This window comes from Eleutherodactylus coqui, chromosome 12 (assembly GCF_035609145.1).
Source record: "Eleutherodactylus coqui strain aEleCoq1 chromosome 12, aEleCoq1.hap1, whole genome shotgun sequence".
Lineage (NCBI taxonomy): Eukaryota > Metazoa > Chordata > Amphibia > Anura > Eleutherodactylidae > Eleutherodactylus > Eleutherodactylus coqui.
This window is the reverse complement of record NC_089848.1, coordinates 117,242,237-117,260,690: the sequence shown is the minus strand read 5'-3', so window position 1 is coordinate 117,260,690 and position 18,454 is coordinate 117,242,237. Positions and strand designations below refer to the sequence as shown.

The 18,454-nt window shown below is 44.6% G+C and overlaps 1 protein-coding gene across 1 annotated transcript in view; it reads right to left on the bottom strand.

Moving 5' to 3' along the window:
* Positions 1 to 18,454, bottom strand: part of TTC21A (tetratricopeptide repeat domain 21A) — a 178,035-nt gene that overhangs the window by 52,253 nt on the left and 107,328 nt on the right. Inside the window, exons 12-18 of the mRNA XM_066584631.1 lie at positions 16,961 to 17,090; positions 14,928 to 15,085; positions 13,603 to 13,818; positions 12,354 to 12,592; positions 8,521 to 8,593; positions 7,434 to 7,544; positions 4,781 to 4,919 (exon numbers count right to left, since the gene is read on the bottom strand). Coding sequence (XP_066440728.1) covers positions 4,781 to 4,919; positions 7,434 to 7,544; positions 8,521 to 8,593; positions 12,354 to 12,592; positions 13,603 to 13,818; positions 14,928 to 15,085; positions 16,961 to 17,090 — 1,066 coding nt within the window. The remainder of the gene's footprint in view (positions 1 to 4,780; positions 4,920 to 7,433; positions 7,545 to 8,520; positions 8,594 to 12,353; positions 12,593 to 13,602; positions 13,819 to 14,927; positions 15,086 to 16,960; positions 17,091 to 18,454) is intronic.

Genomic DNA, 18,454 nt, shown 5'->3' with positions numbered 1-18,454 from the left:
AGTATGACCCGGGGTTATCAATCTGTCCAGTTAGGGTGCTATTATACAGGCTAGCGGCTAGTGCTCATGTTTTCCCAACAATTGCCAGGCTGACTCTGCAAGCACAGGTGCAACCCGCCAATTACCCCAGCATTGACAGGGCATGTGTAATAGAAGTAGAAGCGATTGTGAATCAATCTCATCTGCTTTGGTCCAAATGAAAGAGACAACAGGTGCCCCGGAGAGGAACAGCAAGACACCCCCAAAAAGGGAGACAATTCCTCTTTACTTCTCCTACCTGATTCTACTCTAGTTCTGCTGGTGTCCTTGTCACCAATGGTCATGGGGGGCTACCTGTAGTCCAATCAGGTTGCACAGGTAGTCCTGCTCCTCCAAGATGACACATCCATATGTGTCGGAGCAAGAAGGTTTCCTGTATCTCCCAGCACAGTCTCCAAAGCATGGAGCAGATACCTGGATATGGGCCGGTACATGAGGAGAGCTGGATGGGGCGTAGAAGGGTATCAACCTGACATCAGGACTACGAAATGACCTCCAGCAGGCTACTGACCAAACTGCCATACAGGAGGGGGGCATGAGACTTCGACATCCTGTAGGGAGACCTGTGCTTACAACCCAGCACTGTGCAACTGGACTGGCATTCACCAGAGAACACTAGAATCGGCAGGTCCGCCATTGGTGCCCCGTTCTCTTCACAGATGAGAGCATGTTGACATAGAGGACATGTGACAGATGGGAAAGAGTTTGGAGATGATGAAGCTCATCGAGATCCAATTTGTGATTTAAATGTAACCTTCCTTTTTTAGGAGTGTAGATGCAGCATTTGAAGCTACTATGTCATTTATGTGGATTTTATGCTCTACGTTTTATTCATTTTCATTAGGACTTAGTATCCCTCATAAGTGCCAAAACCAGAACTGTAACGTACAGCCACAATTCCAAAAAAGGTGGGACACTGTAAATCTATATATAAAAAATTGAATGTCTGTCTGTCTGTCTGTCTGTCCTTTATGCGCTACTACACCATTCATCCGATCGCCATGAAACTTTGGGAAGTTGTTGACTACACTCCTGGGAAGATTATAGGCATAGTACAATTATGCTATGATAAATGGCGCGCGTGTGAGCGTCGTCGACAGTTACGCCCCCCCCCCCCCCCCACAGAGAGCGTTTAATTTCCATCACTGCCACTAATTCTCTCACTTCCCGATGTTGTAGAAACATGAAATTTGGCACGGGCATTGATTATGTCATAAATAGGAAAAGTTAATGGGTCCCAACTCGATAATTCAATTCTAAGCGCCAAAGAATTAGCGTCCAAATTTTACGTACGGAATCTAATTTTCTCACTTCCTAATGTCATAGAAACTTGAAATTTGGCACGAGCATTGATTATGTCATAAATAGGAAAATGTAATGAGCCCAAACCTGATTATTCAATTCTAAGCGCCAATTAGCGTCCAAATTTTATGTATGGAATCTAATTCTTTCACTTCCCAATGTCATAGAAACTTGACATTTAGAACAAGCATTGATTATGTCATAATTAGGAAAAGATAATGGGTCCCAACTCGATTATTCGATTCTAAGCGCAAAAGAATTAGCGTCCAAATTTTACGTATGGAATCTAATTTTCTCACTTCCTAATGTCATAGAAACGGGAAATTTGGCACGAGCATTGATTATGTCATAAATAGGAAAAGTTAATGGGTCCCAACTCGATTATTCAATTCTAAGCGCAAAATAATTAGCGTCCAAATTTTACGTACGGAATCTAATTTTCTCACTTCCTGATGTCATCTATTTATATAAAAAGGAATGTATGTATGTCTGTCTGTTTGTCCCTTATGCGCTACTACACTATTCATCTAATTGCCATGAAACTTTGGGAAGTTGTTGAGTACACTCCTGGGAAGATTACTGGCATAGTACAACTATCCTTCGAGCGTCGTCGACAGTTATGCCCCCCAGACAAAGATCGTTTGATTTCCATCTCAAGCACAAAAACAGGCATTACGAGCAACGGGAGGCGTGTTCAACTACAAAATGATGCATCCGCCGAACGTTTCACAAGACAATTGCTGCATATTGAGAATGCTGAGGTAACATGAAAGCTGCGCTGTGATTGGTTGTTATTTATTATACTGCTGAGGTAAAATAAAAGCTGTGCTGTGATTGGTTGCAATTTCTTATACTGCTGAGGTAAAATGAAAGCTGTGCTCTGATTGGTTGCTATTTCTTATACTGCTGAGGTAACATGAAAGCTGTCCTGTGATTGGTTGTTATATATTATACTGCTGAGGTAACATGAAAGCTGCGCTGTGATTGGTTGTTATATATTATCCCGCTGAGGCAACATGAAAGCTGCGCTGTGATTGGTTGTTATATATTATACTGCTGAGGTAACATGAATGCTGTGCTGTGATTGGTTGTTATATATTATACTGAGGTAACATGAAAGCTGCGCTGCGATTGGTTGTTATATATTATACCGCTAAGGTAACATGAAAGCTGTGCTGTGATTGGTTGCTATATATTATACTGCTGAGGTAACATGAAAGCTGCGCTGTGATTGGTTGTTATATATTATACTGCTGAGGTAACATGAAAGCTGCGCTGTGATTGGTTGTTATATATTATACTGAGGTAACATGAAAGCTGCGCTGTGATTGGTTGTTATATATTATACTGCTGAGGTCACATGAAAGCTGCGCTGTGATTGGTTGTTATATATTATACCGCTGAGGTAACATGAAAGCTGCACTGTGATTGGTTGTTATATATTATACTGCTGAGGTAAAATGAAAGCTGCGCTGTGATTGGTTGTTATATATTATACTGAGGTAACATGAAAGCTGCGCTGTGATTGGTTGTTATATATTATACTGCTGAGGTAACATGAAAGCTGTGCTGTGATTGGTTGCTATATATTATACTGCTGAGGTAACATGAAAGCTGTGCTGTGATTGGTTGCTATATATTATACTGCTGAGGTAACATGAAAGCTGCTGTGCTGTGATTGGTTGTTATATATTATACCGCTGAGGAAACTTGAAAGCTGCGCTGTGATTGGTTGTTATATATTATACTGAGGTAACATGAAAGCTGTACTGTGATTGGTTGTTATATATTATACTGCTGAGGTAACATGAAAGCTGTGCTGTGATTGGTTGCTATATATTATACTGCTGAGGTAACATGAAAGCTGCTGTGCTGTGATTGGTTGTTATATATTATACCGCTGAGGAAACTTGAAAGCTGCGCTGTGATTGGTTGTTATCTAGATATATAAAAACGAATGTATGTATGTCTGTCTTCGCAGCAACGCGCGACGGGTACGCTAGTTGTAAATAAATGTTAAGAAAAAGAACTGATTTGGAAATCTCGTAGAACCATATTTTATTCACAATAGATCAGATATCAGCAGGGAGGCGGAGACAGTTTTCTATTGCATTAAAAAAAAATTACTCATTTAAAAATTGATGGCAGCACATCTCAAAAAAGTTGGGCAGTGGTAAGAAAAGGCTGGGAAAGGGGTACAAATGCAGAACAGCTGGAGGGTCAATTTTCTACCAAGTCACACAACTGTAAATAAAAAGAGCATGTTAGAGAGGCAGAGTCTCTCAGAAGCGAAGATGGTCAGAGGTCACCAATCTGTGAAAAACTGTATAAAAATTGTGGAATAATTTCAGAAAACTGTTCCTCAACTTACAATTGCGAAGACTTTGACTATCCCACCATCTACAGTACATAACATCATCCAAAGATTCAGAGGATCTGCAGAAATTCATGTGATCAAGGAACAAGGCGGACGGTCAATATTGGATGCTGGAGATCTACAGGCCTTCAGGCGTCACTGCATTAAAAACAGGTATGATTCTGTAATGTGAATCACTTAATGGACTCAGGAATACTTCCATAAGTCGTTGTCTGTGAACACAGTTTCCCTTGCCATCCACAAATACAAGTTAAAGCTGTATCGCACTAAGAAGAAGCCATATCAACACAATCCAGGAACGCCGGCATCTTCTCTGGGCCAAAACGCATTTATAATGGACTAAGATAAAATGAAAAACTGTTCTGTGGTCAGATGAATCCAAAGTTGAAATTCCTTTTGGAAATCATCATTCAGACAACGTGTCTTTCAGGGAAGGCCTTGCATATTTCAGTAAGATGATGCTAAACCAGATACTGCATCCATCACAACAGCATGGCTTCACAGAAGAGTCCAGATGATGAACTGTCTGCCTGCAGTTCAGACGCTTCACCGGCAGAAAACATTTGGCGCATTATGAAAAGAAAATCCAGCAAAGACGACCCAGATGTGCCGAGCAGCTAAAATCCTCCATCAGACAAGAACGGTACAACATTGCTCTCACAAAACTCCAGCAATTGGTCTCCTCACTTCCCAGAGGTTTACAGACTGTTGTAGAACGAGGGGATGCTACATAAATGGCCCCACCCAACTTTTATGAGATGTGTTGCTGCCATCAGTTTCTAAATGAGTTCATTTTTTTAAATGAAATAGAAAATGGTCTCCCGTCCCCCTTCTGATATGCTCTATCATCAATGAAATATGGTTAGATGAGATTTCCAAATCATTGCATCCTTTTTTTTCTTTACACTTTACACAGCGTCCCACCATTTATGGACTTGGGGTTGTAGTAGACATACTGTTTAGCTCAGTCATGGTGATGTCCCCCCCAATGATTAATTCCATATTCTTGCTCCTTGGTTAGTTCCTATTAGAATAGTTTGGGAAGAGTATGTGAAGACCTACCAGGCTCGTGCTCCAGGGCGTGCTGGAGAAGACTTTCCGCCTTGCTGTAATTTTTGAGTTTAAGGAAAAGTTCTGCAAGATCGCAATATAAGAAATCTTCGGGATTCATCTTCAGCGCCACTTCATAATAGTTTATTGCCTGTAGCAGGATAAAGGTCTTGTAAGCAGCAACACTGAAGGATGATATGATGGAAATACAGACTGGGGGGTTCTATATCAACAATTCAGGCATTCTTGTTATCTGACTTAATTAAAATCTATCACAAGTACCTTGGTCTGACTCCATTAACTGCATACACAGACCAAACCATTCATATCCACCACCAAACACAGACTAAGAGACCAGACCCTACACAGATGAGATCATCCACATCCATAATCATACACCTACTAACAGGCAAGACTCGACTCAGAGCCAATGTCCGCAGACTAGACTATATGCAGACCATACCATCCACACACCACACAGGCCAAACCACCCACAATCATCATCACCCAATACACAGAACAAACCATCCACATCCACCACCATCCACAGACTAACAGACCGGCTCCTACACAGATAAGACCATACATAGACCAACCCATCCATAGACCAGATTGTATACAGACCAACGCATCCAAAGACCAGAACAACCGCAGACCAGTCCGTCCACACGCCAAACCATCCACAGTCCAGGCCATCATTTGCCCTCCCACACAGTAGATTAAAGTTGATGAGAATGGACAATTTCCAACGATTGTTTATTGGGTAAAAAGTAACAATGAATGATGTTTTTAGCTGACCAATGGCAGATTATCATTGTCTGGAAACAAGCTGACCGTGTGAGAAATCTTTGCCCGATAGTTGGGCTAAAATATCCTTCATCCAAGGTAAAATCTTTTGTACATGAAACGGTCATTCATCGAAAAGTCATCCTCAGAAAGCTTTCATCCGCTCGGTGTCATTGACCACGTAATGTACATCCAGCCTGCACAACTAGGAGGGCCAATATAGCCTAAAATATGTATGGCTGCATGTGTGGAATGAAGGTTCACCAACAGTCAATGACTACTCAGTTACCAAACTCCTTCTATCCAATGTGTATGGCCAGATTTAGGGTCTGATCACACAGGAATACGTCCGACAAGGATTTAAATGGAAATCTGCAGTAGAAGGCCACACATTTAGGGCTCCTACACACGGGCTCAAAGTCACGCAATTTTGTCACGTTGCTACAATTCTACAAATCGCAGGTGTGTGAAGCCCATGGTTTCCTATGAGTTACCTCACACATGCGATGTTTTGTAGCATGCGATAACCTGACACAAAAAGCTCATGGGTCTGGCAATATGTACAGGACACGCGAGGTTTTGTAGCCCATGTTTCCCTATGGAGCCTGCCGTTCTGTTGCATCGCACGAAAACGTGATTCACGTGCGATGCAACTTTGACAGTAGGAAATCCTACCGTCAAAGCCCTAAACAAAGCCCTAGCTGCAAGAAAAAAAACAAACAACCCCCCCTACATATATCACCTATCTGGCGCTGTCAGCCCGGCCGCAGCTTCTCCCCGGGTCCCTGGCACTATTCTCCTTCATCATCTTCTGGCTGGGGATTGAAAATCCCCGCCTCCTGGAAGCGCTGGCTGTGATTGACTGATGCTTAACCAATCATAGCCAGCGCTCGATGAACCAATCACAGCCATTCATTGAGTGCTGGCTGTGATTGGCTAAGCATCAGCCAATCACAGCTAGCGCTTCCAGGAGGCAACGATTTTTAATCCCCGGCCAGAAGAAATGAAGACAACAAGTGGACCGGGGAGAAGCTGCAGCAGAGCCACGGACAGCACGTCTAGCTGAAGTATACTTTAAAAAAATAAAAAAAAACTGCAGTTAGGGTGTATTTTCGGGGTAGGGCTTATATTTTAAGCCCTCCGACCCCCGAAAATCCTTGTATGTGGTCCAACAAAGTCGCACGACTATGTAGCACCACATGCGACTTTGTAGCGGTACAAAATCGCAGTATTGCTGCGAGAAGATGCAACGATATCGTACGGTACAGCGTTGCAATATCGCCGCGATGCCGTGTCGCCTGTGTGAAGGAGGCCTTAAGTGAAGATTTCTACTGTAGATTTGCATCACAACTGTAATGGATACACACGCGGATTAGCCTTATACAAAGGAAATGCAGATTCCACACAGAATTTGCATAAAGAAGTGATATGTCACTAATTTTCTTTCTGCAACACAGATTCTCATTCAAATGAATGGGATGCTTATTTGATGCAGAATCTCTGTAGAATCAGCGAGGATCCGCCGCTTGGGATTTACCCTGATCATCTGTTCACTGCGGACCGAGACAGCAGCTGACAGCTCTGTCCACTGAGCAGCAGCCTGGGTTGGGATTGCAGTCGCAGCTCCTATTGAATGCAATACCCTTCTTGGCCACTGCACTATGGACAGAGCTGTCAGCTTCTGACTCTGTCCACAATGAAAGCAGGCCAGATACCAGCTCATCGGCAGGGCTCTTGATTGGTGGACTCCCATTGATCAACTACTGATAACCTATCCTAAGCAGAGGTCGTCATTAGTAAAGTCCCGGAAAACCCCTTTCAGACCTCAAATTTCTATAAATGATAAGTGGATAAAATAATAGATGAAGTCCACAGAAACCTTTTTATACTGATGAGTTTTTACGAGGGACAGACCAACTCTTTTGATCAGAGTTGCATCGTTGGGCTTCTTCTGCTGCGCCTGATCGTACACCTCCAAAGCTTTCTCTGGCTGACAAAATATATAAAATCGTTAAATTATGCTTATCTCTACCGGATATAATCATTACTGACCTCACAAGGTTAAATGCATTAGTAAAGTTGCAGTTTCTTAAAGGGATTGTATTACCTATGTGCCTAGATGGGGGTGGGGTGGGGGGCTCGGTCATCTTGCCTGAGCTGCAGTTAGCAGCATTTAGAGAGATGCTTTACAGCAGAACTCGTGGGCCGTAGACACAATGGACAGGTGGGACTCATTGACTTCCATGGGAGAGTGTTCTAGGTATGTTATGTATGAAGGGAAAGGGAAAAGGTGAGCTGTGACCATCCCCAATAGACTGCTAGGGGAGGGGGTTGTGGGAAAGAAATGTTTCATATACAAACTTGATTTATACGAAAGGTCACTTTCCAATGACGCATTTCATTCTTATTGCTCTGGCGATGTAAACTGTACCTTATGGGCTCAGCTTCTGCACCAGGCCCCATTAGTCTTTATCGAAGCCCCTGCATCTATATAATGAGTCCACCCTCTATAGTAGGACTAGGCCATCATACAGTTAGGCCCCTTGTATACGGGACGATTATCGTGCACAACACTCGTTAGATTGAGCAGTTCGCAGGATAATTGTGCAGTGTGAACGCATAGTGCAGTGACACTGCAATAAATCATTGATCGGATCTTTCATGCAGACCATAAAATCATCGCTGGCCTACCGCTGCATCCATCAATGGAGGCAGGCAGCGGGAAGAGATCTCCAGCCGCTCCATTCACTGAGTGATGATCCTCGGTGTAAAAGCACAGGAGCGTTCATTGCCGGGCCGGCAGTAGGGTGCTTCAGCGCCCAACATTTGCCCCAAGTAAAGGGGGCTTTAAAGACATTAAGTATACATGGCACTAGGCAAAGTGTCCTTCACTATCGGGGTCTGGTTGTCGCCTCTGATCTCTCTATGGATGTTCCCCTGGCGTATAATACAAGATGAGAAAGTACCTCCTGAATGTTCATGAAGGCATCTCCCAGGAGAAGGCTTGTGTGCGCCCCCGGCAGCTGCTCACTCAGCTCTCTGTCAGGAAAATGGATAAATCAATGGTCTCCACTGGTCACTGCAAAGGTTTCCAAGCCCATATATCCCTCTAAAACTTACAGTAGAAAGCACGAAAGTCTCCTCACTCCAGCACAACGAAGGCACAGAGCCTAGATCATGGAAGTGAGCCTGATCTCATCAGGATGAAACTAGGGAATCCCCATGATAGTTTAATAGTAGATGGTGCAGCACAATGATTCAGCTCTGTGGCCCCCCACAGGCTTTCCCTGCACAGTGGTGTGTGGAGCCACCCGGCTGTGCAGGAAGGGAACTGCTACACAGCTTCATTTAAAGGGAACTTGTCACGTCATATCCTATGAGCGCTATAAAATGAAGCTATGGGCTTACAGAAGAGGGGCTGCAGAGTCTGGAGGTGTAATCTTTATAGACACCTACTTACCTGTCCCATGCTGTCCGTCACCAAAGCTGCTGCAGACTTTTGTTCTTCAATTAATGCATAAACACGAAATGAAGGGAAGGAGTCCACTCAATGCACCAAGTGCCAGCTTTGTGGGTGGACAGCGAGGTAACCGGGAGGCAGGTGAGTATGACAGCCACATCCCTGGACTCTGTGGCCTATCTCCTAGGAGCGCATACCTTTAGAGTCCCTTTAATGAATGGAGCCCTCAGTAGTTTCTGGCACAACTGGGTGACCGGTGTGCAGGGAGGAGGGTGAAGGGGACGCAGCAGTGAATCAGCCCTGCGGCCTCTTTATTCTCAGGGTCCGTGGGGGTCTCAGAGGTTGGACTCCCACCGATCATGAGGTGATGGAATAGTCTAACAATACATTATCATGCATAGTATAAAAAGCGCCTGCGGAACATTCAAAGACAGTGGAAAAAATTGTACAGATTTATAAAAACAGAAAATCTGCCCAAATCCACAACTAAAGTGCGACAGAATGAGGCAGAATCCATGCGGTTGGGGCAGATTTAATAAGTTTTGGAGGCAGATCCGTAGCAGATTTCACCCTTTTAATGGTGTGAACTTTGATGTGTTTTTTTGTTGCGGTTTTGATGCAGATTTTGGTGCACATTTACATTGCACAACTGTAGTGCCTTCACACAGAAAAACCATTGTTCACAACTTGTTACAGGTTGAAGGGGAAGGAGAGAGGGGAGAAAGAGAGGGGGGGGGGGAGAGAAACAGAGGGGACAGAGAGAGAAAGAGGATAAAAAGAGGGGAGAGAGAGACAGAGGGGAAAGAGAGATAGAGAGGGGGGAGAGAGAGAAACAGAGGGGAAAGAGAGAAAAAGAGGATAAAAAGAGGGGAGAGAGAGAAACAGAGGGGAAAGAGAGAAAAAGAGGATAAAAAGAGGGGAGAGAGAGAAACAGAGGGGACAGAGAGAGGGAAGAGAAAGAAGAGAGGGGGAAGAGAGAGGGGGGGAGAGAGAAAGACAGAGGGGAGAGAGGGGAGAAAGAGAAAACGAGGGGAAAGAGAGAAAAAGAAGATAAAAAAAGGGGAGAGAGAGAGAAACAGAGGGGAAAGAGAGAGAAAGAGGATAAAAAGAGGGGGGAGAGAGAGAAAGAGAGGATAAAAAGAGGGGAGAGAGAGAAAGAGAGGATAAAAAGAGGGGGGACAGAGAAAGAGAGGATAAAAAGAGGGGAGAGAGAGGAAGAGAGAATAAAAAGAGGGGGGAGAGAGAGAGAGGGGATAGAGAGGGGGGATAGAGAGAAACAGGGGGGAAAGAGGATAGAGAGAGAAAGAGGATAAAATGAGGGAAGAGAGAAAGACACAGGGGGGAGAGAGATAGAGGGGGGAGAAAGACAGAGAAGAGAGGGGGGAGAGAGAAAGAGAGAAGGGGAAAGAGAGAGAAAGAGAAAGAGACGGGGAAAGAGAGAAGGGGAAAGAGAGAGGGGAGAAACAGAGGGGGGGAGAGAAACAGAGGAGATAGAGAGAAAGAAGAGAGGGGGGAGAGAGAAACAGAGGGGAAAGAGAGGATAAAAAGAGGGGAGAGAGAGAAACAGAGGGGATAGAGAGAGGAAAGAGAGAGGGGGAGAGAGAGAAACGGGGGAAAGAGAGAAAGAAGATAAAAAGAGGGGACAGAGAAAGACAGAGGGGGAGAGAGAAAGACAGAGGGGAAAGAGATAGAGAGAGGGAAGAGAGAGGGGGGAGAGAGAGAAGAGAGGGGGGAGAAAGAAAGAGACAAGGGGAAAGAGAGAGAGAAAAAGGGGAGAGAGAAAGAGAGGGGGAAAGAGAAAAAGAGAAGGGGAAAGAGAGAGGGGGGAGAGATAGAAAGAGAGAGGGGAGAAAGAGAGAAGGGAGAGAGAAACACAGGGGAAAGAGAGAAATAGGATAAAAAGAGGGGAGAAAAAAAGAGGGGGGGGAGAGAAAGAGAGGGTATCGATGAGGGGGAGAGAGAAAGAGAGAGGGGGAAAGAGAGTGAAAGAGAGAGAGAAAAAGGGGAGAGAGAAAGAGAGGGGAAAGAGAGAAAGACAGAGGGGAAAGAGAAAAAGAGAGGAGTGGAAAAGGAGAGGGGGAGAGAGAGAAACGGGGGAAAGAAAGAGGATAAAAAGAGGGGAGAGAGAAAGATAGAGGGGAAAGAGAGATAGAGAGGGGGGACAGAAAGAGAGAGAAGAGAGGGGGGAGAGAAAGAGAGAGAAGAGAGGGGGGAGAGAGAGAGAAAAAGGGGAGAGAGAGAGAGAGAAAAAGGGGAGAGAGAAAGACAGAGGGGAAAGAGAGAAGGGGAATGAGATATGGGAGAAAGAGAAACAGAGTGGAAAGGGAGAAAGAGAAAAGGAGGATAAAAAGAGGGGACAGAGAAAGAGAGATGGGGAGAGAGAAAGACACAGGGGAAAAAGAGCTAGAGAGAGGGAGGGAGAGAAAGAGAGAGAAGAGAGAAGGGGAAAGAGAGAGGGGAGAAAGACAGGGGAAATAGACATAAAGAGGATAAAAAGAGTGGAGAGAGGAAGAGAGAGGGGGAGAGAGAAAGACAGGGGAAAGAGAGAGGCTAAAAAGAGTGGAGAGAGGAAGAGAGAGGGAGGAGAGAGAAAGACAGAGGGGAAAGAGAGAAAGAGAGGTGGAGAGAGAAAGACAGAGGGGAAAGAGAGAGGATAAAAAGAGTGAAGAGAGGATGAGAGAGGGGAGAGAGAAAGACAGAGGGGAAAGAGAAATAGAGAGAGGGGGAGAGAAAGAAAAAGAGAGAGAAAGGGGAGAAAAAGAGGGGAGAGAGGAAGAGAGAGGGAGGAGAGAGAAAGACAGAGGAGAAAGAGAGGGGGAGAGAGGAAGAGAGAGGAGGGTGAGAGAAAGAGGATAAAAAGAGGGGACAGAGAGAAAGACAGAGGGGAAAGAGAGATAGAGAGAGGGGAGAGAGAGAAAGAGAGAGATAAAGGGGAGATAGAGAGGTGTTAAGGGGAGTAGAGGAGGTGAGAGAGAAAAAGGGAGGGGTAGAAATTGAAAGAGAGGGAGAGAGTTAAGACAGAAAAAGAGAAGGGAAAGGAGACAGAGAGAGAAAGCGAGGGAGAGGGAGACCAGACACCTTTTGATCAGCCAGTGACTATTTTTTTGGTAAGCTGAAATGAAACAACTAACGACTTCTCGCTGATCACCCACCATGTTTACACTGAACAGCTATCATTTGAATTTGCTCTTTCGAGCGATTATTCCACCGATATTCATCCCATGTAATGTACCGTAAGCTGCAGGGTCAGACGGGGCTTGTGGACAAGAAGACCCTTTTCTTTCTACTTCTAGACAATTCCTTTAGATGTTATAAAGACCGGTCTTACTGGTTGTTTACCTGTAGCAAGTTATGTACAACTTCTTATCCATTCGAACTTTGAGGTAGATGTCGGCCATCTTTTTCTTGACCTCAGTGTAATAGGGCTGGTTTGGCTTGACATCTCCCAGCAAGCTTAATGCCATTGCCACATCGCCTTTACTAAGACACATATCTGCATTGGCCACAACAATTCGGATTTCTTCTGGGGTCCCGCGGAATGCATGGATGGCATCTTGTATGATCTTTGTGGCTTCATGCTAAAACAGAAGATCCGCGTTTCATACAGTGAAACACACAATTACATTCACGAGAAGCGGAGCACTGGGTTTCTGTTTTTGTGGTGACTTATGCTGATCATGCCAAACTCTTGCAATTTCAGCCACAATCAACCAAAATTTTCCAACAGGCCTGATCACATCCTTGGTAGACCATAGACTACCATTGGCCGTCCCAAATGGCTGTTTGTGTTATTTGGTTATCCAAAAAAGTTCAAATCAGCCATTTTGTTGATCATTTACTCATGTGTATGGAGGCCGAAAAAGTCCAAATGGGAACAATGCCTCTACAGGAAGTCAACATTCATGCAAGTCCATGTCAGACCTTTCAACAAGCCTTGTAACAATGACTGGGAATATAAACCAAAGCCAAAGTCTTCTCCATAAGAAAAAATTAACCATGTACAAATAGACTGTTTCGGGGGTTTGGACCCTCCTCAATGTACAGTAAGTTGCTGGCTGGCTGGGGGGCCTGTAGATGTGGATCAGGAGGGGTGAAGCTTATCCTTAAGGAGAGCACCTACAAGGCTCACGGGGACTTCTAAGGCCATGCACCTCTGGGAAATTTATGCAAATAGGAAGATGGTACAATGCCTCTACAACGCCACCTATTGGAAGGCAGCATTCATGCAAGTCAATGTCAGACCTTTTAACAAGCCTTGTAACAATGACTGGGAATATAAGCCAAAGCCAGAGTCTTCTCTAGAAGGTGAACTGTTAGTCTAACACTGTCCATGCAATGTGGGGATTAGGTAGTCTGAAGATTGCATTGGCCAACTTGGATGGCTGAAAATGGGATGTAAAACAAGGAGAATGGAGGGACAACAAAGATCATCGTCAAGTAATATACCCCCTCCCGCTCCAGACTCCAAAACCAAAGGGTCACTTTAAGCCTATGATCATGTGATCACACATATTGCAAATGATTCATACTTAGCGAAGGACAAAGAAGATGCGGAGATCCTAATTCCACACCCTAGTTGTGCTTTTACCTGTTCTCCATTTAGACGAAGGATATCTGCAAGTTCCAGATAAACAGAGACGCGATCACCAAGGCTGAGGGGGTCGGCTTTTCCTCTTGTTGCGGCTCCTCTCTTCATTTCGGGGAGGCTCATACACATCCTCAACATCTGAGCCGCCTCTGATAGTCTTCCTGTTTGTTTTAAGACTCTCGCTTTAATAAGATGATATAATGGATGTTCTCTCATCTAAAAAACACAGAAAAAACAATATGCATCCATATACCTGCAGAGAGAGAGGTAAGCTCACGGCGCTCAGGGTAACGAGGTGTGTGCATTAGTTGGTTAGAAAATTCCGGTGGCCATCTTGAACGACCAAAAACGGGACATGGTATCCGCGAATCGAATAGACAACAGTGGTGATATACCCCTCTGGTCGTGGCATAGACTTTTATCACATGACCAGAGGGCTGCTTTATAACATCCCTGCAGGAGCTATGACCCCGCTTATCACAATCCATGTGTCTATTCGCGTTAATAAACCCCAGATGTCCATAGGATTAGTATGGAGAATGCTTGGGAGCTGAGCCCACTCGATATGCAGTGGGTGTCAACTATCAAACACAGCCGACACCAGGCAGCAAAGACTTGGATTGGGCATAACTCCAGTCCATCTACTAACCCTTTAAACTAGTCAGCACGGCCAGCGCCATTTAAATGGCTTGACAGAGGGGATGGCTCCCTCTGTCCCTCAAACAAGATTGCAGGGTGCAGTTTAGCTGCCATAGCAGCCTGGGGCTTTGTAAAGTCTCCTAAAACTGTCATGGACTGCAGCCTATTAAGCCCTGCCTGTGGCAAGACTTAATAGGCTGCAGCAAATATTCAATACTCTACACTACAAATGTATTGCAGTATATTGTTAAATTATTGCAAGTTCAAAAGTGCAAATTAGTTAATTAAAGTTTTCATTATTAAAAAAAATATTAAAAGTTACACAAAAAAACTTGGATTATGTGAAAGGGCTAGAGGGGATTTCCTGAGATATTACCCTGATGGCCTTTACCCCGAGACCACCACAGATCACTAGAACAAAAAGGTTGCAAGTTTGCAGCCCCTTATCTGCATTAGCTGGCACAGAGCTGTCTGAGTGTAGATGCGCCTAGTAGGCAGCTCCACCACATTCAACCGCCTTCACTTAAACGGGCTGACATGCTGTACAAGGCCCAACCACAGTGGTATAGAGGTCTCTGTGCTGGGTACTGCAGTGAAGGAGCCGCTTCCCTTTCCTTCTGACGAGTTGTGTAGGTGCCTTCAGAAAGGCATTTGTATCACATACAAGATTACTAATAAGCCTTTACCTTAAAATTGTAGCTGACTCCGGTCTCCAGAGACTGCGAGCCCTTAGTAAATTGTCCTTGTGACAAATGGATCTGTGCCATTAGGAGGTGGGCGTCCGACCACTCCGGGTTCAGCTCTATACAACGCTTCAAAGTCCCCTGTGCACCATCAAAGTTTCCTGCAAAATGCCAACAGGAGCCATAAGATAATTCTCCAAAGGTACCGGAAGATGTTACCTTACTGAAGTCTGCTGAAGGGTCAGTAAGAGCATACTGTGGCAGAGTGGCCACTGGAGTAGCAGATTATCACCACTAGGGGCCAAATCACGGGGAAAAGGGTTAGCTACACTGACGAAAAATGGGGAAATGATTTACTGGTTCTGAAGGCTGAAACTAGTTATGTCACTAAGGAGTTTATATGGACTTAAAGCCACTGAGTTCTTTCCCAAATATATTTACATGAGACGTAAATCTAAAATCTATGAAAAGGATTGGGCATGTTGAATTCTTATTGAGGGAGTGCCAGGAGACCAATATACTTATTAGATCGGCCAGTCCCACCAAGTTTGGAAGGTTTGGCTGACATTCATCTAATGTGTATCGTCACCTTCAGAATCTTTCAATGCGGAGGTCACTTCTAATGACTTAAGGCCCTTTTACACGGAACGATGATCTTTAAAAGAAATCATTTAAAGAAGCGAAAATAAACAATAATGGTTCAATGTTTGTTCATCGTTAATTCTATGCAGCCATAAAAATCGTTGTTGGCTCGTCCACTAATCGTTCAGCAGCTCTAATTCACTTATACAGCGAATGTGAATGACTGAACGAGTTCTAGTTTGAGCGAGCCAACGATGTATCTGCTGTATAGACAGGAGCCCAAGCCAACTAACTGACATCGCTCACTAGTTCAAACGAGAAAGCAGCAGAAAGAACGGGAAGCAAAGAAAAACAGAACTTGTACACATCCTAAAAAAGGAAGAAAAATATGTTTATCAAATGGAAAGAGGGGGAATATCTAAAGAAGAATATAATGCGGTCTGCAGAAACTGTAGGGCAAGGGTCAGAAAAGCTAAAGCTAATGATGAATTGAGGCTTGTAACAGAGGCCATAAGCCATAAAAAGGATTTGGGGGGTCAAAAGCAAAAGAAAAGTCAAAGATGCTATTGGATGCTTAAGAGATGAAAATGGTGAATTGGTTAAGAATGATGTTGAGAAGGTCGAACTTTTAAATTCCTATTTTGTATCTGTTTTCTCTCAGTAATAGAAGAATGCAGGCTATCTATAAGCAGAGAGATGGTGAGGGAACACTTAGCTAACTTACATGAATTCAAGTCTCAAGGTCCAGATGAATTACATCCTAGGATATTAAAGGAAGCAGCGGAGGCAATTGCTGAAACACTCAATGGAATCTGGGAAAATTCCTGGAGAACATGAGAAGTCCCAGAAGATTGGAAAAGGGCAAATGTTGTCCCTATCTTCAAAAAAGGGAAGAAGGTGGATCCAGGAAACTACAGGCCTGTGAGCCTGACTTCTATACCGGGAAAGATCTTTGAACAAATTATGTATGCAAGTACTTGGATGAAAATGGAGTAATTAATCAGAGCCAGCATGGGTTTGTAACAAACAAGTGAGGCTGGACTAATCTAATTTCCTTCTATGATTGTATCACTGACTGGGTTGATCAGGGAATGCGATGGATATAGTATATCTTGACTTCAGTAAAGCATTTGACAAAGTATCTCATACCATACTTCTTGATGAAATGACCAAATCTGGGATTGACAAGGCAACTGTAAGGTGGATTCACAACTGGCTGAGTGATCATATTGGTCAGTGGTCATAAATGGCTGTACATCCAAGTGGAAGAATGTATCAAGTGGGAACCACAAGGCTCTGTCCTGGGCCCAGTGTTGGTCAACATTGTTATAAATGATCTGGAGGAGGGAATTGAGGGGAAACTGATCAAGTTTGCTAACGAAACCCGATGACCCCCGGAGGTCCCTTCCAACTCTACCATTCTATCATTCTATGAGGTCTAAACTGACCCTTACCTGATAAATAGATAACCTGAGACATGAAGTACAGAGGTTCTGGCAGACAGGGTGCCACTGTAATCACTGGTGCCAGGATAGCAGCAGTCTTTTCCAGGATGGGTGAAGCAGACTGACCGGGGCTTGCAGGCTAGAAAGGGGATATAAACGGTTAGAAGTGTCGTAACATGTTGATGTTGCTAAACCGACGGATGGCAGGATGACTGTGTGATGAGCAGTGTGCGCATTATACGCACGCCCCAGGAGCACACTCTTGTTTCCAATGCCTGTAGTCCTGTCATCTCTCTGTATGGTCGCACAGCGTTTTTCTACACAAACTTGCTACAGAATCGGAGTCAATTCTTCATCAAATCCACATCGAAGTGTCTCATTGCTTCTGATGGGAATCCACGCTGGAGTCTACACAACATGGAGTATTTCTATGTACACGGATTTTAATTAAAAGGAAGTGACATGCCCCTTCTTGATTGTTCCCAGCAGGTGAAAGCAGGTACTCCTGTGGATATGAGAGTTTTCTTAGCCTGATGAAGACCCCGAGAGGTTCACAAGCTGCTGTACCATCATGTATTCTTGTAGCCATTAAAGGTCTCATATCTACCAGATGACGCGGTTTCACTTGCTGAGAACAATCACATTGTGCTCTACTGGCGACATGGACCGGACCTTTGTTTACATTATGCTTCTTGACGTGGAATCCGTCTGACCAACATTGCATTAGGCTTCGTTTGTGATACTGATCTGGCACTTAACCCGTGGAAGAAATCGAAGACTGAGCTTTAGAGTTCTGTCGCAGATTTGCATGCGTATCTGCAAGCAAATTTAGCCGCAGGCAATTATTCTAAGCCACAGTGCAGTAGAAGGGCTTATTCAGACGACCGTATATCGGCTGGGTATTCACGCCAGCCAATATACGGCGTCTCTCTCTGCAGGGGGAGGAGGCTGGAAGAGCCAGGAGCAGTGCTGTGAGCTCCCACCCCCTCTCTGCCTCCTCTCCATCCCCCTTCGCCCATCTACACCATTTGCAATGAGGGGAGGTGGGACAGGGCGGGGCTAAGTTACGAGGATTAGCTCCGCCCCCGTTCCCACCTCCCTTCATTGCAAATAGTGCAGAGGAGCGGAGATGGGGCAGAGAGGGGGTGGAGAGAGGGCGGGAACTCAGAGCACAGCTCCCGGCTCTTCCAGCCTCCTCCCCGTGCAGAGAGAGACGCCGTATATCGGTCGGCATGAATACACGGCCGATATACGGTCGTCTGAATAAGCCCGAAGTGACATGGTAACTTTATTCTGTGGCTCAGTACAATTATGGTGATACCAAATTTATGTACGGAACTCTGCAAAAGTTTTAGGCGTGTGGAAAAATATTGCAAGGAATGCTTTCAAGTACACTTACTTGCACACAGTCAGAGATTTGTAGGATTGTAGTCAGGTGTATGATTAACCAATCACACCAAACAGGTAATAATGAGTAGTGCTGCTCGTCCTGATCGGCCAGAC